At 41.6% G+C, this 24,422-nt stretch overlaps 1 protein-coding gene across 13 annotated transcripts in view; it reads right to left on the bottom strand.

Annotated features, from left to right (window-relative positions):
* The window catches only part of PCNT (pericentrin), a 137,358-nt gene that overhangs the window by 9,249 nt on the left and 103,687 nt on the right, over window positions 1-24,422 (bottom strand). For all 13 annotated transcript variants that reach the window (XM_090045069.1, XM_090045068.1, XM_090045073.1 and 10 more), the window contains 11 exons: window positions 18,073-18,227; window positions 14,092-14,286; window positions 13,832-14,005; window positions 10,908-11,103; window positions 10,006-10,228; window positions 9,025-9,175; window positions 6,113-6,829; window positions 4,547-4,824; window positions 4,077-4,179; window positions 1,782-1,952; window positions 655-819 (listed from right to left, as the gene is read on the bottom strand). In XM_090045069.1, coding sequence (XP_089901195.1) covers window positions 655-819; window positions 1,782-1,952; window positions 4,077-4,179; window positions 4,547-4,824; window positions 6,113-6,829; window positions 9,025-9,175; window positions 10,006-10,228; window positions 10,908-11,103; window positions 13,832-14,005; window positions 14,092-14,286; window positions 18,073-18,227 — 2,528 coding nt within the window. The remainder of the gene's footprint in view (window positions 1-654; window positions 820-1,781; window positions 1,953-4,076; window positions 4,180-4,546; window positions 4,825-6,112; window positions 6,830-9,024; window positions 9,176-10,005; window positions 10,229-10,907; window positions 11,104-13,831; window positions 14,006-14,091; window positions 14,287-18,072; window positions 18,228-24,422) is intronic.

The raw sequence follows: 24,422 nt of genomic DNA, 5'->3' as shown, positions 1-24,422 counted from the left end.
CACAAGGAATCAGTTTTAAAATACTTTGCTATCCATACTACTTCTAAAAAGTTAATGCATTTTGTTTCTGTAAAGTATTCCAAAATAAAATATAAGAATAGTATTTTCTTGTCAAAAATGATACTGGTATAAGCTGTTCCAATATAACTTGTTACATCTGCAAGCACCTATAGAGATACAAGTGGAGCAAAACCACTGTAAATCTAACACTATTAAACACAGAGGGAAAGTTACAGAAATGTAGCTTATTTATACTGCCATAGGAGTATGCAGACAGAACAGCTAAATGGAAAGAGCTGATGCATCTTCCCAAATAGCAATGCTTCCTTTGTTTTTAAAGCAGCTGAACTGAAATGTTACGTTTGTCCTGAGCAAAAGTACGGCCAATCCAACTTTTATTTCAGGAATAACTTCTATCGTGTAAAAGTGTAATGCATTTATTTTGAGAAATGAGTAACAAAACTCCCATTGCAATTTTCAGAAGAGAATCAAAGTTGTTCGCAAACATATTTCACAATTAACTTATACAGCCAGTATATCTGAGTAGAGAAACCCAAGGGCCAGAATGTAACTGATTTATCCATGGTCATTGTCCTAGCCACCGGATCACCCTCCAGGGAGTACATTTTATCATCTTTCACACCACCATTTTACCTTTGCATTGGAAGCTTCCATAACTGGTTTGTTTTCAATCTCAATCGTATTTTTTGCCAGTTCAGATTCTGCTTGTTTCAAAGCATTCTGCAAAACAGTTTTTTCTCGCTGCCAAGCAGCCCTTTCCAGTCCCTGGACAGGGTCAGCATCCTCTATAGACCTTATCTAAAAATGAAATTCAGGGACAGTGAACCTTGATGGATATTTTATAGTCTATTTCCAGAGGGATGCAAAGTTTTACCTTTTAAACCAAAAATAAGTAACAACCCGACTTTAAGGAAAAACACAGAATGCTGGAACAACTAGATTGGAATTTCCCATCAGCACAAACACACTAACCAGATACAATAGGAATTAAATTGCAACTTCTCTCTATATTAACAGTCTAAGATTTTTCAGGGCAGGAACGGTCTACCTTTAGACAACTCGCTTTCATCTTGGTATCAAAGTGGGTCCCAATATTTAAAATAGAAATTAATCTTTCTTTTTTCCCCCTTTCTTTTGCATTCTAAAAGATAAATTTGTGTATTTATACCAAGTTGTGAGTTCATGCATAGGATATGAAAAAATAGGTTTTGCATTTAATTCTGCAAATGGTTAGTTCCAGGTCTCACAACTTTTGCAGGAATGAATTCTTATCCCACATCAAGCTCCTTTGAATGATCTGTATCCAGGATTCATGAGTCTCCGACCAGTCAACAAAGTCATGCTTCCAGGGTAATGTAGCTATCCTAACGGGTCATGCCAACACAGGGTAGGGAAATTTCTCAGCTGCCTAAGTATATTTCTTTGATTTCATGTATTCGTCAGGAAACCAGTACATAGAACAGGGTAAAACAGTAAATATGCAGTGACTTTTGATACTACTGGATGCACTGGTTGTACCAATAGGATCTTTTTCAAAATGTGTGGCTTTCCCAACAATAAATCAATATCCACCAGTATGTGCCATAACACTTTGTACTTGGAAGGCCATAGTATACAAGGTAAAAAAAACAAACCCCAATAGAAGCCTATCTTAATTTAATTTATTAATATTTGATTAGGCTCTGCCAGTTGCATGTCTCAACACTCCCTGCATGTATATATAACTGTGAGATACCAAAGAAGTATACATCAATATGTACCTGTTCATTGCCATTTCCCCTATGTAGGTGCTGCTGAAGTTTCTTCTCAAGTCGAGAAACTGCAGCTTTTAACTCTAGCTTCTCATCTGTCAGTGCTGTTACAGACTTCGTAAGTTCTCCATTTTCTTTCAACAAGACATCGACCAGAGAAACTGGATCCTGTGATGTGTTCTTTAAAAAAAAAAAGAGAGAGAGAGAGAGAAAAAATACAACTCAAGAATTCAACCAACATAATTTCACCAACAAATAAACCAGACTGCAGATCCCTGTAGCTTTTATTTTGAAACTCACTTTAAAATTGTAAAAGGCAAAGAATAAAGCCTTCCTCTCTACAAAAGCACAGCTAAGAAAAGATCCTGGTCATCATTTTAAGTGTAATTTTTCCTCAAAGGTGACTTAAGACAAACTTAGATAAAACAGATCATATAAAATGTGTGATTTTTTAAGGTTGTAATTTTTTGACCAATTCCAGACATATTTTTCAAAAAAGGTAAATATATCATAACAGTTCACTTTTCTCCACACTGTTTAATAATAATCAGCAGTTTTACAAAATAGTTGCATTTGTTGTGTTTTATAGTCATTACAATGTAATAAAGTTCCTTACAATTTTGCAGTTTTGATATAGTATTATTCACCTATCAATGGCAATTCCACCTTTGAAGTGATACTTCCCTTTTAAATGTGTTTGGAGCCAGACTAATGTTTATAATTTTGATTACAGCTGCTATTTATTTGATTTCTAGGTTAAGATCTTGCCCTAAGATTGGTATCTAAACACAAGAAACTTTCTTTAATTCACGAAAATCTAAATTCACAGGGATAATTTAAAGTGTCAGCCCTCTGAAATTTATTTCTGACCATGCTGCATTCATTACCTTTGCGTTAGTAGAAGAGAAGCAAAATTCAAGTGGGAACGAAGCAAAGCTTTGGTGTAGATAGAAGTCTGAGCTCCTGAAGGTCAGCACAGAGGGAAACAGACTGTAGAGGTACAGACTGCTCTCAGAATATCTTATGCCTCTTGATGTTTCAGGTAAGACAGATGCATTGAAAACCTTTATTAGCATTATGCTTTTTGCATACTTTTACAGTTAAATGATTCCTGGGTGGAATAACTGGTTTTGGTAACTATTCACACTGGTCACAGTGTTGAAAGTTTTGCAGGGTAGACAGAAACAGCTGGCCTACTGTGTAACAATGGGTGGTCTACTGAATTGCATGATTGCACTCTGAGAAAGGTGAAGGAAAGAGGCCCACCACCTGAAAGGAATGTATTCAATGAAGGTACAAACTTCAGAGGTATAAAGACCACACCCCAAAACAGCTTTTCCAAACAATGTATGGTTTCATCTTAAATCACAGGCAATATTGACTTTTTAAACTGTGAGTGTAATAGAGCATACCTGGAATGCTGCATATTCAATACATGAATGCTGGTTTATATAACAGGTACACTAAAAGATGCAGTGGATTTTTTGCTTTAAAAAAACCCAGCAAAGTATCTAACATAGAAACACTGATGACACTAAAACAAAGATATCTGAACTGAATCAGTTTTTATTGTGTTAAATTAAGATTGCTGGAACAGAAGCTTAGTTCCCTGCTGTAAATGATTTCAAGACTGACTTGATGAAACTGTGTGAAAGTTTAGCCCCACTGTGGATTGGGTGAGTTTTGCCCTACCTCCCAGGTTCTAAGAAAATTTCAGAGCATGGACCAACTGAATTAAAGATTCTTCTCTTGGTAATCTCCCACTGAGAAAGACCCCACCCTCCCCTCTGATCACATAACATCCCATTGGCAAGGACAGCAATTGGTTCCACGAAGAGTAATAAAAAGAAAGTAACTGCTGTATTTTGTTTTTCTTATTCCGAGTAAGCAGCTAGAAATGAGACGAATTAGCGTGATGTGACCAACCAGTTGTTCATAGACAAACACATATTTTACAGAACACAATCTTAAGACGTGCTGTTCAAGTTATTAAAGTCTCGCTCTCAGGGTTTTGATGAGTCAGAGGAATAGGTTCTCAGTTTTCATCTTCTTGAGGTAGGATGAAGCCAAAACACTGAGATAGGAAAAGGGCTCAGTGAAAAAGGGCAAATCTCCTTTCCCATTTGCAAAGAGCCAGATTTATCTGTACCAAATAAATTTTGTGACATTTTTGTATCAATCCTCAAATGAAGACAGGAGAGTCAATTTCCTCAGTTTTTTTAAAAACAGCAGTTTACATGTAAATTGCAGACAAAGGTACAAATGAGTTTCTTAAATTAAACTAATATAAATTATCCCCCTTACCAGATGGGTGGGAGAAGTCAATAACTCTGATTTCAGCTCCTTCAAAGTGTGAAGTAAAGATGCAATAGCCTCATTATTTGATGCAGACCAATCAGTAACTGTTCTGTTAAATAAAAATATTGTTTTCAGTTGTATCTTGCACTTCACTGAACCCTACCACAACTTTTCTTTTATTTTCTACTTTTGGACCTTATCTGAATTAACAATTTGTAAGGAGAAAAGAGCTGCATGTTTTCTTAACTTACGGGATGTGGGATTTTGAAATAGCATTTCACAGGCATTTAGTTAATGCCTACATTTTGGAATTCTACCTTCTATTATGGAAACTCAGAAAAGTGAGAAATCCCACAAGAAAAAAAGATTCAACTGCAGTTCACCAAATCCAATAGTGGTTCTCCAACTGTATCCTGTACAAACTACTTCCAAAGATTGGCTTCTCAAACTGTAAAATTAACTGAATTGCTACTCACTTATCTACAGTTTTATATATGAATTCATTTAGATGGACAGCCACAAACAGCAACTGTTGTCTTGTCTTCTCCAGCTGCTGCTGCTGCCGCAAGTGCAATGTTTCCGTCTCTGTTGTGAAGGCCAGTTTGATGTTGCAATCATTTTTTATGGGACCAGAAACCTCTTGATGACTTTTCTGAGAAGTAAGCTTTCTTTCTTGTTCTTCTAAATCAGCTAGTGTCTGCTGCAGCTCCTTGATCCTACATTCATCTTTCTGGTGTTGCAATTCCAATTCATGCTAATAGAACAAGAATAAGAAACCATCTATAATTTAACTGTTTGCACCACCTGCAAACACACCACAAATATCAAAGTGTAATCTCAGTACTGCCTAAACTGTGCACCCTCCAAGTGCCATCAGGAAAGGGAATTCATTACATTCCCTTGTGCTATTAGGAAATAGAGACACTAGTCCCTCCTCCTCCCTTATACACTTCCAGAATTACTGGTGGAGAAAACTTGATAGAGGCTCCAAGGCCTTGATCTTGGCTGCCTCCATCCCTAGTTATGGAAAAGTGGGACTGGACAGGACCTCAGGCAGTCATCTAGTCCAAACCCCTGCTCAAGGCTGGATCATCAGTCTAAACCATCTCAAAGAGTCTGTCACTCTTAGAAACTTCCAGGGAGGGAGATACCACAGTCTCCTTATGTAGTCTATTCCAATGGTAAGCCACCCTCATAGCAAGAAAGTTCTTCCTAATATCCAACCTACATGTCCCTTCTTTAAGGCAGTTAGTCCTTGTCCTTGTAGCCACAGGGAATAGTCTATCACCATCCTCCGCATAAACACCTTTCAGGTATTTGAAGGTTATCAAATCCCCACCAGTCTTCCCCTCTCTGGACCTAATAATCCCACTTCTTCAAACTTTTCTGTGTAAATTATGTTTCTTAGGCCTCTAATATTTTATGTTTCTTAGGCCTCTAATATTTCTTAGGCTCTCCACTGGATTATTTCTAATTTGTTCACATCCTCATTGAAGCTTGGGGCCCAAAACCAGATACAGTACTCAGGTGAGGCCTCACCTGTGCTGGAGAAAGTGAATGACTTCCTTGATTTGCCAGCAACACTCTAATTAAGGCAACCCAGTATGCTACTGGCTTTGTTTGGAACAAAAGCACACTGTTGACTCATATTCATCTTAGCTGCTATAACCCCAAAGTCCTTCTCTGCAGTGCCAAAGCCTAGCCAGTCATTCCCCAAAGTATTTTTGTGCATGTAATCATTCCACTGTACGAGCTGGACTTGGCATCTGCCCTTTTTAAATTTAATTAAATTAATTTTAGATTGCTTTTTCATCCTTTCTGAATGCTAATCCCATCCTCCAAAATGTCTGCAATGACAACATGCATAACTCTGTGGCACTGGATGTCAACAGAACTGTACCTGGAGACAGAAAGTTGCTCCACTAAAGGTTTCTCACCAACAAGATCTAATAAATAGTATTCTAGGACATTATTATTTATAACGGAACAGAACAATCTGGTTTATTTCAATTTAAGGGAAGATTTAAAGAGGGAAATCTCACCAGCCTCTCTCTGTCTTTCTGCCATTCCTTCTGTTTCTCCACTTCTGATTGTTGCTCCCATCTTCTCTCTTTATCCCTCTCTTCTTTTTTGTTTTTCTCCTGTTCTCTCATTGCCTTAAATTGTGACTGCAATTCCTCCCAGTCAGCTTTCAGTTTTCCCTCTCTTTCCCTCTGTACCTCTAAGGAGCGGATCACCTCCTGTTTTTGACTTTGAAGAGACTCCAGTGTAGCTCGTAACTTGTTACTGATTTCTCTTTCTTTTTGTGTCTCTTCGCAACACATTTGTACCTCAGCTTCTAGTTGCCTCTTAGAACGAATGGCTTGCTGATGCGTTTTCTCAATTATAGCAGCTAGCTCTTTTGCTCGAGACCTCTCTTCATCCAACTGAACCTGCAGATCTCGAACAAAGGTCTGTTCCAATAACGATTCTTTATGAGGACATGAAACACCTTCTTTTGCTCTCATGCTCAACTGTTCTGTCAAAATACGTTCATGGTTCAAGGAATTCAAAAGCTCCAAGGAACGATTTCTCTCAACTTCCAAATTTCTCTGAAGTTCTGACAGTTTGTTTCGTTCCTGGGACAATAAAGCCTCACAACGCGAGTGTTCAATTTGAAGTTCTTTACGGAGATTATCATTTGCTGTCTGTTCATGCTCTAAGGCCACTGACAGCTGATTATTCTGAATGCACTGCAATTTCAAGGTAGCTCGCAACTCCTATTAAAAAAATAAACGCACACATTATATTATACTCTGCTCAGATAAACATATTAGGTAATATTTTTATATTGTACTTCATCCAGAAAACATCTGAAGAAGCAGCTAGAATAATTTATTATTAAATTGTTTAAACTTAGACACAGGACAAACAGTCTGCTAGGAATTTAAGCTAGACTGCAGAGTATCTCTTTTTGTTATTAATTCCAGAAATACTTTCTTTACCTTAATGGTCATAAAATTAAAATATTTTAACTGGCAATATTTTTTTATGGGTAATATGTAGTACTTGGAAATTAAAGCCCTGTGCATTAGCTAGACAGCATAAATGGCTTCTGGAGCAGAAACTGAGCAGTCTTAATCTTCACTCTGGAATCTAGAAAAAAGTAACAAAAAGCTAAAGCTTGGCACCTAAGATGAACAAGACCTTAGACTTCACAGTTTCTAGTTTTTAAGATGCCAAGAACACACTGAGAAAACTGTGTACTGAATATCACTGAATCTATATGTTTAAGAAATTAACATATTAGACAAGTGCATCTCATAATCTTTCGTTCAGAAGGGTGAGGGAGTGGAGATCATAGTGTCAGGGTAGCTTTGCTGTTGGTCTTATTGAAACAGGACCTTTGTTTTCCCTTTCCCTCAACTTGTATTTACAATGTTTCTAGAGGCTACAGAATGGCAGGACCTACCCTAAAGTAGCAGAAGAATAGAAGTCTATACCAGAAAAGGAAATAGAGAAAAGACTGAATTAAAAACCCTCAAGAGTTGTCCTATGTTCACCATTTTATAGAGAAAAACAGGTGGGGAGGGTTTTTGAATGATGCATTGTGGATTTTTGTTTTGTTTCATGTCAGTTGGCAGCATCTTACAGAAAATAAACACTACAGAAGTGCATGGCAACCTATTTCCAGGAGAAATAATACTGCAGCAGTAATTACCAATGAACACCTCTTGTTAAAGAAAAGGAACTAATAATTAATTTAAGATATTGAATAAGTTTCAGCTGTGCATGGTCACAGTTTCCTTATAGTCTAGATGTTCTAATGTCAATGTGAAACAAATGGGAACAAACTACCACTTTTGTAAATCCAACATTTCTAGTCACTGGGAGCAGAGGATGACATTCCAATTAAAATTCTATATTTGAATTCTAGGTCAGGTTTTAAGAAGTTTATATACATACAATATCAGATTAAAAAGGAGTCAAGAATTGTAGTACAATTTTAATGTAAGAACACATCCAAATAAATGTGTGCGCTATCAAGATTTTCAAACTGTGCTATAACATTACTTATTACTTTTGTTCATGTGTGCTACCATTTATTGCAAGACTACAAAGCAGACTCACGCACAGAGGAGATTGATCACAAAGACTGCCTAAAATGGGGAGTTATTAAAAGAAGCAATCTGCTTCTAGTTGTTCCAGAGTGACGAGTTTCTAGCATACATAATTAACTATTGTTCAAACTGGTAGACAAAACTATAGAAGCAGGGTTTTTTCCCCCCTTGGGAGAGTGGGAAGGAGAAGGGAAGACAGAGAGTGCATGTACTTGGGTCAATCACCTTGCTTCTATTCATATTAGTAAGACATTGTACATGGAGTGAATCATAAACTTACTAGATTAAAAAAAACCAAAAACCCACCACAATTTTCTCTGGATTCAGCTTGTAAGAAAGACTACAGACTCTAAAAGCATTTTGGCTGACCTTTGATATGCACTGTATTGGAAAATTTCCAGTTTTTTTCAGCCAACATCTGTAAATTTTTTTTTTCATAATCCCAGAGGAATATGCAGTATGAGTCTACACCAAATGATATGTTTATTAAGGAAGTGGAGAAGCAGTTACAAATTGAGTTACAAATTGAGAAATGTACTTTACTGAATGATCAAATGGAAGTAGGAAAATTTTTTCCAGCACCTTAAAATAGAAGTGTTGGAAAACACCGAAAGGCATAGAATGTTTGAAAAAACTAGTAAAGAGGGAACAGACGTGTGCAACTAAGAGCCACATTTTAAGACTTTGTTTTGTGGAAGTCTTTGTGCAGTCACTTGAATCAGAAATTTACAAAAATAAAAAGAGAAATAAGCCAGCAGCTGGAAAAACTAGTGTAAAAACATTTTATTCAGTCTAGGCAGTCTACGCTGAGACTGGCTTTAACTTGGACTTTATAAACATGTATCGCATTATACCTCCAACTCTTTTGCCCTTTCATCTCCTTTTCTTTTATGCTGAAGTTGCTGTTCCTCAAACACATTTTGTAGCTCCTTTTCTTTCAAGCGCTCATTCTGCAAGTCCTGAAGTGCACCTGTCAGATCTTTTTCTCTGTTTTCCAGTTCAGAGCTGCAATATTAGCAAAGTTAAAGATGAAACCCCTAGAGAAAAGGATAATTTTTTTTGTTCTTAAATATTTCATCCTTTTTGTTTCTAAATATTATAGTCTTGGAAAGATACCTTTTCTCAGACTCTGTAACCTCTCCCCTCCCCCCCCCCCCGCCTCTCCCCCATGGTAGAAGAAATTAAGTCTCTTTGACCCATAACTCACCATACAACAAGATGTTATATTTTCTTAGTTGTTTCTATGGTGTCACCTACCTTTTTTAAACTCTACTCTTTAGCTGAACTTTAAAATTGAACTCTTTCATATTTTAACTTCTAACTGTTAAGAACCAGGATATGTTACTCTACTCTGTGGTACAGCAACAATGCTGCTAAATGGTAGCACGTACTACAACAATGGGGGGAAAAAGAAAATGCATGTAAGACCATGACCAGGCCATTAAAGTAAAAGGAAGTAGCTAGAATCTGTCCAACAAACCTGGACCAAAAAGAAAGAGTAGGCAAGAGTTGGGGGTAATGACAAACAGAAACCACTGGTCAGAATCCAGAAGAAATTCTGCTCTGACCAACAAATTCCACTGTGTCCATATGGGGTAGGGAGAGAGGTGTTATTAAATGAAACTTCCTACATATTTCATTGCTGTGGAAAAGGCAATTCTCAAGTTTGAGCCACTCATCAAAAATCTGTTAGAAGCCAATAATAATTTACTTTTCTTAAGCTGCCATTTCCAAATGTTTTATTTCTTCACTGTCCCTGAATGGCATGGTTCTGGACTTAACCATTACAAAATTATGTCACAAAGATTATGCATTTCAAAACTACTATTCCTTACCGGAACTGGTTTATTTGCCTCTGAAGGTCTTGCAACGACTTTTGCAGGTTTTCATTCTCTAACTTGCTTTCATAAAGTTCTGATTTCAAGTTTGATGCTGCAGTTTGTTCCTGCTTCAGGAGTTCTCGCATCTCAGAGGCCCTCTGCTGCTCAATGCTTAGAGTATTCTGTAAATCACTTGCTATGGATTTTTCCTGCTGAATCTTGTATTCTAGTAATTCAACTAAGAGGGAAAATTATGAAGATCATTTGTACTGTAACACTTTTAACAACTCTATTCCCAATTATACACATTTAAAAGTACTGATAAAAAGGACCAAAACTACTACAGCTTTCCCCATCTTCTCTTAACAAAGAACTCAATTATTTCAAAAAGCTCATACAATAATAAATATTTTCCAGAATTACACAACTACTGTTTTATTCAGAGAGCGTCTCAAGCAGCTTTCCCCTTTCGTTCTGACTTGTTCACTGGACATCTGATTCCTCTCTGGTTTCTAACTCTTGATTAAAACAATAAATTGTTAGCAGGCCTCAAATAACCTGTTTACCAATGTACCTTGATAAACACACCAGTTCAGAACATTTTCTGAAAACCCACCATTTTCTTGTTTGTCTCCCAAGTAGTTAATATGCATTTCTTGACATAACATTTTTCCTTCAGCCGTCTCTAAGATAAAGGATGCATATAACTTGTTTTTGAAATGCACCAAAAACCTTTTCAAACAAACATTTCTGCAATGAAAGATTTTTAAAATAGGCTGCACTCTTACTGCTGCTAAGACCTTTAAAAAATCTGATACATTTTTAAAAAAAGTGATGTCAGAATATATTGTTTTCCATTAAACGGCCCTGTGCTGGAATGGAAAAAGCAGATGCAAGGAGTTTAAACTAAGTACTACCCTTCCTCCGAAGTTGATGTTCTTGTTTACTCCCCCGATCCTCTGCATTAGTAATGGTTTCCTGTAGCTGCTGTAGCTTCTCCTGGTTTTGAAGATGTGTCATTCGTAGTTGCGCTCGAAGGTCCTGTATTTCAGAAAGTAAGCTGCTTCTATCAGAAGATAAAAGGTGCTCTAAGACTAGCTGCTGCTGTTCTTCCTGAAAATAAACAAAGCCCATTTCAGATGAACAGGGGCAAAAAATCCCAGTAACTTCTAAGTAATATTAAGTTCATACAGATACTCACATTCTCCCCATAGGATAAATTCAAGAAATTTTATAAACTATATTTCCCTCCATAACTTACATTTTATAAAAAGACAGAGGCAATTTGAATTGATTAAACTCATACCTATTCTAGTAACAAATGTTTGAGTTGGCAACAGAAAGTACTTTATTAGCCTCTCTAATAGCCTGACAGTTATCACAAACTATCTTTAATCATTTCAGAATAAGTATCATAACAAGATTGGAGGAAAATGGCTATCAAAACAAAACTCACAAAAACCTAATGCCCACAGCATAAGATTTCATAGACATTAGGGCTGGAAGGGACCTCAGAAGATCATCAAGTACAGCCCCCTGCCCCAGGGGCAGGAAGTCAGAAGGGGTCATAGGGTCCCAGCAAGATAAACATCCAAATTTCGCTTGAAGACGTTCAAAGTAGGTGCTTGAACCACCTCCAATGACAGGCTGTTCCAGACCTTGGGGGCTTGGACAGTAAAGCAGTTCTTCCTTATTTCCAGCCTGAAACGGTCTTGGCGGAGTTTATGACAGTTCAACCTTGTCATCCCTTGGGGTACTCTGGTGAACAAAAGTTCCCCCAGATCCTGGTGAGCACACCTTATACATTTACAGGCAGTGATGAGATCACCCCTGAGCCTGTGCTTTTCCAGGCTGAAGAGTCCCATAGCTCTCAGCCTCTCATCATAAGGTCTGTTTTCCTGACCTCTGATCATGTGCATGGCTCTTCTCTGGATTCTCTCAAGCTTCTCCACATCCTTTTTGAATTGTGGAGCCCAAAACTGGACGCAGTACTCCAGCTGCAGCTTTGCCAAAGCCAAGTACAAAGGAAGAACGATGACCTGGTATTTACTTGAGAAGCATCTATAGATGCAAGCCAATGTTTTCCTCGCTTTACTAGCCATAGCATCACATTGATGGCCATGTTCATCTTGTGGCCAATCATGACCCCCAAGTCCCTTTCATCTGTAGTGCTAGCCAGCGTAGCACTGCCGAGCCTATAAGCATACTGCGGGTTTTTCTTCCCAAGGTGGAGAACCTTGCATTTTTCAGTGTTAAACACCATCAGGTTCTCATCTGCCCACTTCCTGAGCCTGTCAAGGTCAGCTTGGGTTGCCCTCCTGTCCTCACGTGTAGATGCTTTGCTCCAACATTTGGTGTCATCAGCAAAACTTGGCCAGTCCGCTTCTGACTCCAATGTCCACATCATTAATGAAGATGTTGAATAATATAGGTCCAAGGACAGAGCCTTGAGGGACCCCATTGATTACAGCGGACCACGACAATTGACTTCCGTCAACCACCACCCTCTGGGTCCGACCATGGAACCAATTCCCCAGCCAGAGGACTGTGGTGGACCTGAGGGTGCAGCTGGCCAGTTTTGCCAGGAGGTGATCATGGGATACCAGATCGAAGGCTTTTTTAAAGTCAAGATATATGATATCAATCTCTTCTCCCTTGTCCAGGTGATGGGCTACTTGGTTGTAAAAGGAAATAAGATTAGTCAAGCAAGACTTACCCGCAACAAACCCGTGCTGGCTATCCCTCAGGATGTTGCCATAGGCCATTGTGTTAAGAATGGCCTCTTTGATAATCTTTTCTAAGACCTTCCCCAGGATAGAGGTCAGGCTGATGGGCCTATAGTTTGCCGGATCCACTTTCCTCCTTTTCTTGAAGATAGGCATGATATTGGCCTTCTTCCAATCATTGGGCACTTCACCAGAGCACCAGGAGTTCTCGAAGATCCATGCCAGGGGCTGAGCTATGATGCTAGCCAGCTCCTTGAGTACCCTGGGGTTCAGACTGTCAGGCCGGCTGACCTGAAGGTGTCCAGCCTCTCAAGCTGTTCCTTCACAAGGTCAGCACTGAGGGAGTGTAAGGCATCTCCCTCACCTGGGCCTCCCTATCCCGTAATGGGCAGGGGCATCCCATGGGGCTGGTGAAAAACCAATGCAAAGCACCCATTTAGCAAGTTGGCTTTTTCCTGGGCATCGGTTGCCAGTTGTCCCATCTGCTTTAGCAGGGGTCTAATGTTGCCTTTGCTTTTCCTCCGGCTCCCCACGTATCTAAAAAAAGGACTTTTTATTGTCCTTGATATTTGTAGCCAGTTGGAGTTCCATTGCAGCCTTGGCTTTCCTAGTTCGCTCCCTTCAGGTCTGGACCAGTACAGAATATTCCTCCTTGGAGGTGGATCCTGTCCTCCATTCTTTTTAGATGCAGGAGGTCCACTAGTTCTTTGCTGAGCCAAGGGGGCTGCTGTGCCCTTTTGCTGCCTTTCCTCTGAGATGGAATAGATTTAGCTTGTGCATCCAGGATTGCTCCCTTGAGGAGCAACCACTCTTCTTGAACTCCCCTCCCCTTTGGGTTGTGGTCCCTTAGGGCCTCACCAAGAAGCCTCCTGAGCTTGTCAAAGTCAGCTTTCCTGAAGTCAAGGACTTCTGTATTGCTGACTGACTTGCCAGTTTTACAGCAGATGGTGAAAGTGATCAGCTCGTGCTCACTGTCACCCAGTTTCCCTTCAATCGTTAGGTCGCTGATTAGCAGGATACAAAAGCATGAGAGATTTAACATCCACATACTGTGTCACCAACTATGATTACCAAAAACTTAGGGAGAACACAGTGAATGATATGGAGTTTCTTACTTGTTGTTTCATAATATGCTCCAGCTTTTCCACCAATGAACCTTTATCCCCAGACCCAGGATTGCAGAGATGCGACTGCAAGTCAATTTGCAACATGTTGCGCTCTTTCTCCAATACGCTCTGAACAGCTTGGAGAAGTTCACCTCTCCAGTCAAGACAAGCATCTGAATATTCCTACAGGGAGAGGGTAAATTTATTAGCATCTATACAAAAGAACGGGTGATGTATTTAATTTTAATGAATTTGTTTTATCTTGATACCTTGCCTCCTTTATCTGTCATCTTACTAAGATAATCTTTTAGTGACTGTATTGCATCCAATAAGGTGAGACCCTCTTTCTGCCATCCCTCTGCTGCTGTAGGCTGCTGAACACTCTTTGGATCCCTCAGAACAAATGGATATTCTGACAAAGCCAATATTTTGCGACTCTCTTCATACACCATTTTCAGCACAGTCTGAAGAGAGAAAACATTTATATAAATAACATTAAATTAAGATGATCTAAAATGCCAACCAGAAAACATTGTGCTATATTTCTGTAAATTAAACTTAACAATAAAAACAGTGTCTGCCAAAAGACTAAGATGCTTTTGCACTGTAAACTTTAGGGAACAAACAAACAGAGATGAAACAAAAAACTCTTTAAGGATGTGTTTTACCTATTAAAGATATTTCTATAAAATGACAGTATTTAAAAACATCAGATTTCTAGAGAAAAGGAAATTAGAAATTAAGATTCCCCCATTAACCTACATTTTGTCTTCAAGTACCAAGCCTCCTCCAATATAGATGCTAATGAGCAGGCATGTAAAATGCAAGTAGGAAAACCTATTGCATAGTGCATCTCAAGTTCTAGTTTCCACATAGAACCAAGATACAACACAAATCTCATCCATCCCACCTTACAAGCTAGAGATGCATCTGTCTTTTTACCCTGCAATATCCAGTCTGTATCAAGCAGATAAACATTAAGCCCCATTCAATCTATCATGCATCATTTGTACTGTGGGAGCATCTGCCCAGATAGACCTTTGGGCATGGTAGAAAGACAGAGAAAAATGCCCCTGTCCAAAGGAACTTACCATCTATGTAAGTAGCTTGTCAGGTCAGTATAACACATGACTGTCTACATGATGTCACACTTTTAGCCCTACTGTTTGAAACTTATGAAAGACCCTACAAGAGTCAGCTTAACTGCCTGGTATTACTTGCACTTTGCAACTTTTGTGCAAGCCATATTGCAAAAACTCTGGTTCACAGTGCACTTAAAGAAAAAAAATGTGTTACCTATTGTCAAGTATGTTTGTAAAATTGAATATCTTGTGCAAGTTGGTAATATCGTCCAGGAACTACATTACCAAAATCTGACCATCTCTTCACACCCTTCTTGCACACAAGTTGGGAACACTTTGCATAGATTCCTGTATCTGAAAACTCCTCACTAGACTGACTAACCTAGGAACCAGCCAGCCTGGCACAGAAAGAAAACATGAAGCAGTACTATAAATCTGTCACCAGGTTCTGGAAAGCTACATAAGAGCAAGGAGCTACTGCACTTCCACTATGGATCCTGTCTCTCACTCTCCTAGGAAGAGTAAAGGAATCACTCCTGCTACTTAAGGTAGGAAGAAGGGAATAAACTTTAACTGTGGGTGTTTGTGAGCAGTGCTGTATTTCCTGTGCTCCTTCTGATTTCCTTAAGAGAGATAAAGATCATCACTCCAATAGATCAGATCTCTTCAGCAGACTGCTCCATCATAAGCGAAGACTGGGCCACTGGAAGATGCGCCATTCTTGCACACAACCAACTTTCTAGCAAATTTCAGGTATAAAATGTGCATCAGCACTCAATACAGATGTCCCTTAGCACATCTCACTGCAATATAAGCTAAATGTATGAATACATGACTGGGTCAGTTCTACACATACCTTGGCAAATATTAAAAATTCCTGGGTTTTTTGGGCAATAAAACAAAGTTTATTAAATCTGATGTCATGTGATTACCCCCCAATGTTGCTAAGTGGCTCTTGGAGGCCACTGAAGTGAGTAATGTTCTGTTTGTGATAGTCTTGGCTTAAATTTTAATAGATTATATAAAACATCCCTAAAAAATTCAGGGTCTTAATAACTTAAGTAGTGGAAACTTCTTGTTCTGTTGTTACCAGACTAAATCATCTCTTAAAATGAAACCATCTCTCTGCACATAAGCTGTTATATCATGTACAGATGTTTCCTTGTCTCGTTCCAAGTAAAGCCAGTTGAGATTTACATTAAATCCTTTTCTAGATTTCTCTAATAAGAAATATCCCAGCCTGGACACGAAGTTATTATTCCAAAAGTAAGTTGCAATGAGCAACAACATAGGCAATTAAACAATTTTAAATGATGAATATGTGCATCCAAATCTCCAGATCCTCCCACTACATCCTGAGTTATTCCCAATAAGAGACCAGTTAAGGGTGAGGTCCAAAACGCACATTATTCTTGTAACACAAAATTTGTTTGGAACTCTGCCAGCCTGCAAGGGAAAACTTGTGGTTTCCCACATTTTTCTCCTTTAAAGGAAAATCCATTTTTAAAAGTTTGTTCACAACCCTTCCGTATATTCTTGTGACCCACTTTTGGGTCATGACCCACACACTGAGAAACACTGCTCTAGGGCACCAATGTTGCCACTGCCACCTCCTCTAAAGCACCATCAACATGTGGACCCTTGTTTTTTGTCATGCTAAAACAACCTATTTATCACCACAAATGTAATAAGAGTCAAGGATCTGAGACTCTTCTGGCTGCAAGTCTCTCTTCTAAACAGATGGTCTGGTCTAGAGAGGCAAATCCCTACAAGATGTAGCAAGGTGCCAATTTCGCATATTTGTTTCCCCTACTGAGGTTTGTTGATCTATGCCCTGCCAAGAGAGGCAATAGGAGAACAGGTTGGATATAGCCAGTCAGGTCTGAGGCCTCCCTACAGTGAAATAGAAAGAAAGTTACTCTGTATCGCTTCTGACACTCAAAAGCAGAACAGTGGATTTGTGGCAAAATACCTGACTATATACAGGTTACTGCTTGGGAACAGATGCATAGATACATATTTATACATAGTGAACTGCCTCTCTGAAAGTCAGTGGGCGTGGTTACCCAACAATCTAGAGGTGCACTGATAAAATATTTTTTTGGCTGATACTGATGACCAATTATTAACTAGCCATATCGGCTGATACTGATTGGCTGATCTGATTGCCGATATGGAGACTGGCAGCTTTGAGAGCAGCATCCAGGTGATAAGTCTGTTGGCAGGAAGGTGTGGAGAAGGGATAGGGCATGAGGGGACACAGATTGAGGCCCCCGCAATAGGAGTGGGAGGGGCAGGGGATGCCCAGCTGGGGTGGAGCGCAGGACGGAACTGCGGGCAGCTCATCTGGGGGGTAGAAGCTCCTGCCACTGCATGCACCCCCAGAGGAGACACAGGAGGCCTGTGCCCCCCAAACTTGTACACAGAGCAAAAGCAGGCTGCCCACTGCACATCCAAGCCCTGGGACTAGGCCAGGGTGGACAGAGGTGGGGTGGGCAGAGGCAGTGCTTGGGAAGGTAGTTATGGGAGGGGGGTCTACAGCAACCCCAAAATTTACTGCAGCCCCCACTCCATGTCCCCTCTCACCGCAAAGAGGCCAGTGCAGCCCCAAGCCTGCAATGGGCAGCCCACCCTCGCTCTGTACACAAAACCTGAGGGCATGTGCCCCCCAAACCTTCCCACAGCAGCAGGAGTCGCCACCCTCCCCCGCCTCAATCTCTCCCCCCACACGCTGCCAACGGCTTTGTCCTGCGCTTCGCCCCACCCTGGCTGAGCAGCTCCTACCCCTGCCTTAGCCCTACTCCCTCCCTCACCGCAGGGACCTCAATCACCCCCCTCCCCTCCACGCCCCTTCACTCCCACAGACTTACCCGCCAGACAATGCTCTCCAAGCTGCTAGGCTGCATTCGTGGCTGCATGCATGCTGCGGCTGCACACATATGCACAGCATTTATTGGTGTTTTAAATCAGCCACCGTCCAAAAAAAGCCAATTGCCAAAAATGTCAATTTTCCTTTTATCGGTGGCAATACAATCTGAACCAATATATCATTGCATCTCTACAATCTGTTCTATTAATGGACTCCCTTATAAAGGATACTTTCCTCAACTGTTGCTTTTTTTTTCCCTTTTATCTCCTAAATGCTTTATCTATCTTTATCAACTTTACCTTTAGTTGCGGTGAAAGTATTTCTTTTTCTTTCACCCAGTCCATTCCGTCTGGAAACATTCCACAATACTGCAGATAAGCCAAGACACTCGCATCCAGATGCTCAGTTGTTTCTAATTCCTGATTTAGTTTAGCTGCCAAATCTGAACTGGAGTCTGAAAACAGATCCAGAAGAACATCACAGAGTAGAATCATAGGTTTGGAAGGGACCTCAATGGTCACCTGGTCCAACCCCCAACAATCTCCTAAGCATGCAATTTCTTGTTGTACAACTATAAAAACAGTTGATTTTGGAAAGAGTAAGATTCCAGAGTAAAAAGTTAGAAACAATAAAGCTAGTAAAATTTTCTGGTGCATATAAATCCGTTAACTTAAAATTGCTACAAATAGTTTTAAACAGTTCATTTTGGGAGATTCAAACTTGTTTTCATTAAGGACTGTCTAATACTAGAAGAGAAGTTAGGTTGGAATTTACTATAAGCTAATCCCATCCTAATCATTACCTTTTCCTTAAAATAAATGCAGGTTCAAACAATAACTAGAAACATGAGATGTATTATCCAAATACATATTTCTCACTCCTTCTGGTGCCCAACCTTTGACCAGAGACTTTTTTTTTTAAACCTTTGCAGTATCTGCTGTGCAATCCCGTCGCACATCTCATGCCTCCACTTTACCACAGGTATGAAAGGCAGTATGCAAATCCTGCTTCTCAGTTCTCTCCGAAATGCAACACAGTACAACACCAAGGAAGAGGAGAATGGGATGCAGATATACTAGGGAAGGAGAACAAGATGCATGTGCACAATACTCAGCTTACTAATAAGTAACTACCTTTTTTCCTTTCAGTAATTGTCCACATGAATATTGTCAATTGCAGAGAAACATGTATAGAGGCAGCTCTTGGAGTCCCCCAGGCAAATAGCAACTCCAGGACCACTCTGTCCAAATGCAAAAGTCCTTCTGCTGCATGTGTGTGAGGGGATGGGGTGTGTCACCTGATGTGAGTCCCCGTGTCCCCTCGACAGCCCCTGGAGAGGAGGGGGTACTCGGCTGTCCGTTCTCGCTTCCACCGGTCTCGCCTGCCACGACTTGATGTAATTTAGGGGTTCACCCGTGCGGGGAAGCTGGCAGTCCGGATGCGGTCCCTTGTCTCCAAAGTCCAGGGGTCCTGAGGGCTCCTCCTCCCCTACACCCTCGCCCGGTCCTCCGGGGTAGCCTCCGTCAGGGTGGCTCCCATGCAGGGGGTTAACCCCTGCTAGGTAACAAATATACAGCAAACGAAGTAGTATAATGGCCGTACAACGTCGGCACCCGCTTCTCTGGGGGCAGAGGGGATTCCTTCCACTCCCAATAACCTCCGGCCCTGTTGGGCAGGGACACCTGGCCCCTTTGTCCGTTCACCAGTCCTGCCGTGGGGTTCTGCCCTCGCACTGCAGGACCCTATAGGAATCCTCACGGTACCTGGCCCCGGCCAGGTGCCGCTAGCTCCGGCTGGTCTGGGGTCTCCGGACCCCCACTGCCCGTCTCTCGAGACCCGGGGGGTGCACGGGGCTTACCTCCCCGCCCGCGGGTCCTCTTAAGTGGCCAAACGGCCTGCAGCCGCTGGAGAAGGGTCCTTCCTTCAGGGCCCCTCTCCCCGGGCCCCTCCGGAGCGGCTGCCACCAGTTCCACTGTTACCGGCTCCGCGTCTCTGGTCTCCACCGCCTCCGGCTCCGCAGCTCCCGGCTCCACTGGCTCCTGTTGCACGGCTCCTGGCTCTGCAGCCGCCGGCTCCGGCTGCATGGCTCCCGGCTCCAGCTGCGTGGCTCCCAGCTCAGCAGCTCCCGGCTCCGCAGACGCCAGCGTAGGCTCCGGCTGGAGCCTCTCCCCTCTCCTGTTTGGGGTAGGTGGGCTCCTTTTATTCTTCCGGGTCGGTCCCAGCCCGGCCCTGTCCGAGTTCCGGGAAAGGACAAGCTTCCGACCACACTTCCGGGTCGGCACCCGGAAGTTGGGCGGAATTCCGTCGTTCTCCGCCCGACCCTGGCCCCCCGGGGCCTTGACCCCTTCACAATATGAGACTATTTCTGACCTGGGTAGAACATTTTTGCTTTGTGAAAGTCATCAGATGAAATAAGCAAAAGAATAGGTGATCCAGAACAAAGAAGTGTGTTTCAACAGGTCCATCTTGAACAGGCAAAATCTTGAAGACCCCTGCTGGCTGCAACAGAAAGTCTTGGCACCAAAGTTGTTTTAGTCATGCCGTGACTACAAGGATGACCCACGCCTTGCTGAGGGATCACAGGCATGGGTGGTAAGGTATATAGGATGATGTCAGACTAGGGGCCTAGACAGAAGCCACACCTGGCACAAAAACTCTGTCTCTGGTTGTTGACTTCTCTCTGCTTAGCCCCAATTCACAAAGATGGAATAGGGCACAGGGCTGCTGATCTCCCACTTGTGATGTATGGAGTCAACTCTAATGCAGCAGTCTGCCACAGTATTCTGAAAACCTAGCAAATACACCACAGAAAGTTGCAGTTAGTGACCGATGCATTAGTGCTGCAGACAAACTGCTTTCCTTTCCTACTGAGAGAGGTGGGACTTGTGCTACTCCATTCATTGCTATACAACATAGCCACAGTATAGATAATTTGGATAGGACACTTGTGGGTACCACAAATTTTGTGTACTGCAATACATTCCAGCACTGATGTGGAGCAAGATCTCTTGTGATGTCCAGATACCCCGTGTCTGGAGGTCCTGTGTGTGTACTCCCACCCCATTCCTGTGAAAGGCAGGCCCTTGCTGACCCTTCTGGGGTCACCTCTATAAACTGGAACCTCTTTACTTTGGTTGACAACATCTGAAGAATGACCCACTTTTATCAGCCAATCATCCATGTAAGGCAGGACTGCCATCTCCTGTTTCCTTGAAGGCTGTCAAAATCCAAACAGGAGGCATCTGTTCTGGTAATATACCTGTCCCACTAGAAAGCATATGTAGCACCTGTGCAAAGGTCTTATGGAAATGTGGAAACAGTCATTCTGTAAATTGATAGATGTCAGCCAGACCCCTTGGTGTAGGGATGGGATAACTGTTGCCACTGTCACCATCATGAACATGAGCTTTCAAATATACCAATTGATCACTCTTATGTCCAGGATAGGACACCATTCTCTCTTTCTCTTCAGAGTTAGGAAATCATTCATGTAAAATCCCTCTCTCCCAAGGTCTAAAGGGCTTTTTTTTGGCAGCCCTTCCCCAGCAACAGGGAGAAGACTTCCTCTAGAAGCAATCTCATGAAAATGGTCTCTGTAAAAAGATGGGGATGAGGGATTCAAAGTACTAGGCTGTGGTACTGTATACTATAATCATAGGCTACCATGTCCAGAACCCAATAGTCTGCCATTACATAGGCCTAAGCTGGATAAAAGGAGCATAAAGAAGGAGAAGGTGGCTGTATGCATCATACTTGATCTTACTATAAAATGCCCTGCCTATTATGGGAAGCAATATGATGAAATGCTGAGGATTTGTGCTGGTAAAACCTTAAACACTTTTGCACTGGTTCTAACTGTTGTGGCTGACCAGAAATTGAGGAAAAAGATACTTGCATGGGACAACGATATGGAAAATTTCAGCAGCACCACAGTGCATGCATCTATACATGCACTTTACTGCGAAGCTAACTAAATAACTCTACAGTAAAAACATCACAGTCTAAATGTGTAGTGCTATTAGGGCACAACAACACCTTAGGGTAGAACTGTTGGGGACAGTACCATCCTACGGCAGAACACTTTACTGTGCTGAAATGTATGAGTAGATGCTGACCAGGCATGTTAATTGCATCTGATCAGCCCAGCCAGGCAGGCACCCCAGCTTAAATTGCTGCTGTCCCAGGTGCACATGTAGACTCTGGCCCTGGGAGGGGTTGACTCCAGCATGAACTGCTCCAGAGTTTTTCGCTTCACATTACTTTCATGTGTGAAGGCACCTAGCATGCGTTAAGTATATGCTCCCAAGACACAAAGGATCTCTCATAAATCCTTAAGGGAGTACAAGATGTCCCTCAAACAGGAGGTCCTTCACAATCATCTGGACTGCTCTGGGCAGTCCAGAATCCAAGATCCAACGTGTCCTTCGCATGGCTACTGAAGTGGCCACAGACCAAGAAGCTGTGTCTGTAATGTCTAATGCAGCTTAAAGCACCATCTCAGCCACCAACTCTAACACCACTAACACAAGAGAGAGGAAGGAATCTGCACAATCTGTGGGAAGATCCTCAACAAGAGATGTGATCTGCTCAACAATCCTAAAGTCACAGCTCAGTCATTTACTATTCTAAATTTGCAGAGGAGCAAGACCATTTACCAAAGAGACCTTATCTCCACAGTTCTCTCACTTTAAGAATCAACTTGTAGAATGAGGTAGGAACAGAATAATTCTGTCCTTTATGGAAAGATTCAGTACTTTCTGCCCATTATCTTATCATCAGGGCCCACAATGTCAGTGTCCCAGATTGCATCATTAATAGGTAACGCAAACTTCAGACAACTCAGGATGATTCAAGTTGCCTAGCAACAGATACATGGATGGTTCAACTAGCTCGTCTGATATAAACTGGAATTCCTTTGCAACATATCTCATCAGGTAAGACAAATCATCAGCATCCTGAGGGAAGAGTGGTTTATAAGACACTGCACATGTGGAAGAGTCATGCCAAATTGTAGGTATGGCTCACCTCTGAAATCAGGTGGATATGCTAGTGCTAGAAGTGGATAGCTGACTGGAACCGGCTGTAAGGACAACACAGAGAACTGGGACAGTGGATAAACAGGTCTGGTGCTTGGGGTTGTGAGGGCTTCATGGCCAAAAGGGATATGCCAGAAAGGAGGGGACATACCCCTGGGGCCACTGACCTTCCAGTTGACTGATACCATGCAGCTGACTTTCAGGATGGCTAAAATTTTCTGTTGGTCAGCTTAACAGAGAAACGGGTAATGGTGGTGACATGTAGGCATGCCCTACTCAGGAGCCAGAATCAGAAGTAGTAGAGACAGCTAAAGCTGTATGTGGTACTGACGTGCTGACACAGAAGATGGGGAACAAGAACCTGAAGCACTGGGAGAAATCAGTGACTGATTAGGATCTGGTCCTTTAAAGTGATCATCCAAAAGGGTAAAGATGGGCTCCACGGGATGACAAGGTCCACTAGGATGTAGAATCTGGAAGGAGGCAGAAACTGGGCAAATCATCTCGGGAAGCTAAAGGAAAGTTGGTTTAATTTAGAAGCTGAACATATACATTTGGTTGCCTTTCTCTTCCAGGTTGTACCACAGAGGCATGAGATATACCTGACTGGAGACCTACCTATGAAGAGGGATCTCGAGAGGCAAGGTTGAACCAAGATCACTAGTACAGAGTGATGGTGCTGGACCATGCTCAATGCTAGCCTGAAAACTTGTTTCCAAATCCAATGCCAGGCTTGTGGCCTTGTCTAGGAGGAACAACGTATGGTTCTTCTCTCCTTTCTGCTCTTTCATTTGAAGGGCCTATAAATATCACATCTCTCTAGAATGAAGGAATCATACTCTTGCAGGAGGGGCAGCTGTAAAACCTGGGAGATTTTTGTGATGGCATCACCACAAAAAGGAAGAGAAAGTACTCCGATAAGACAAAATCTCCAAAAGAACAAAAGAAAATGAGCCACCAAGATGGCAGTATCATGTGGCACACCTACATTAAGAACAGGGGTAGAGAGTAGATGGAGTGGGAAGCAGCCAGGGCACCAAACCCAACCCAGTCTTCTCTATTTGCGCCCAAAAAAAATTTGGAGAAAAGAACTTAAAAAGATAAGATATAAAAATGTAACTATAAAATCAGCAATGAAAACAAGAAGTTATACACAGCCTACAAGCAGAGTGCAGGCTGAAAGGCAAACTGACTAATGAAAGGTTCCAGGTAGCCGAGAGGAACAGAGAAGCAGGAAGTGCATACCCTTCATTATAACCTTGGCATGGGAGGGGTGCAGGTTGAGTGACCAGAATGCATACGACTAAGGCAAAATAGTTTCTGAATGAATTTAGGGAAGTATAACACACCATAAGCATGAATATGAATGTGGAAAACTACTCAACAGAACATATATCTTATCTCAATTTTAACTGGTTGAGATTTCCCAGTGCAGATCTTAACCATCCAATCAAGACAAAAGGGGTCAATATGCATTTATACTAGGAAAAGGGTCATGGTTAAAAGAAAGCTGGTTAGCACACCACAACCTCTTTTCTAAAGAAAGAAGGGATGTGAAAAGTCAAGGCAAATTTAACTAACAAAATATAGAATTTCTTTTCAGGCCTAAACAG

The sequence above is a fragment of the Crocodylus siamensis genome, chromosome 4 (genome assembly GCF_052110815.1).
Source record: "Crocodylus siamensis isolate JL-2025a chromosome 4, ASM5211081v1, whole genome shotgun sequence".
Lineage (NCBI taxonomy): Eukaryota > Metazoa > Chordata > Crocodylia > Crocodylidae > Crocodylus > Crocodylus siamensis.
This window is presented reverse-complemented; position numbering and strand designations above follow the sequence as displayed.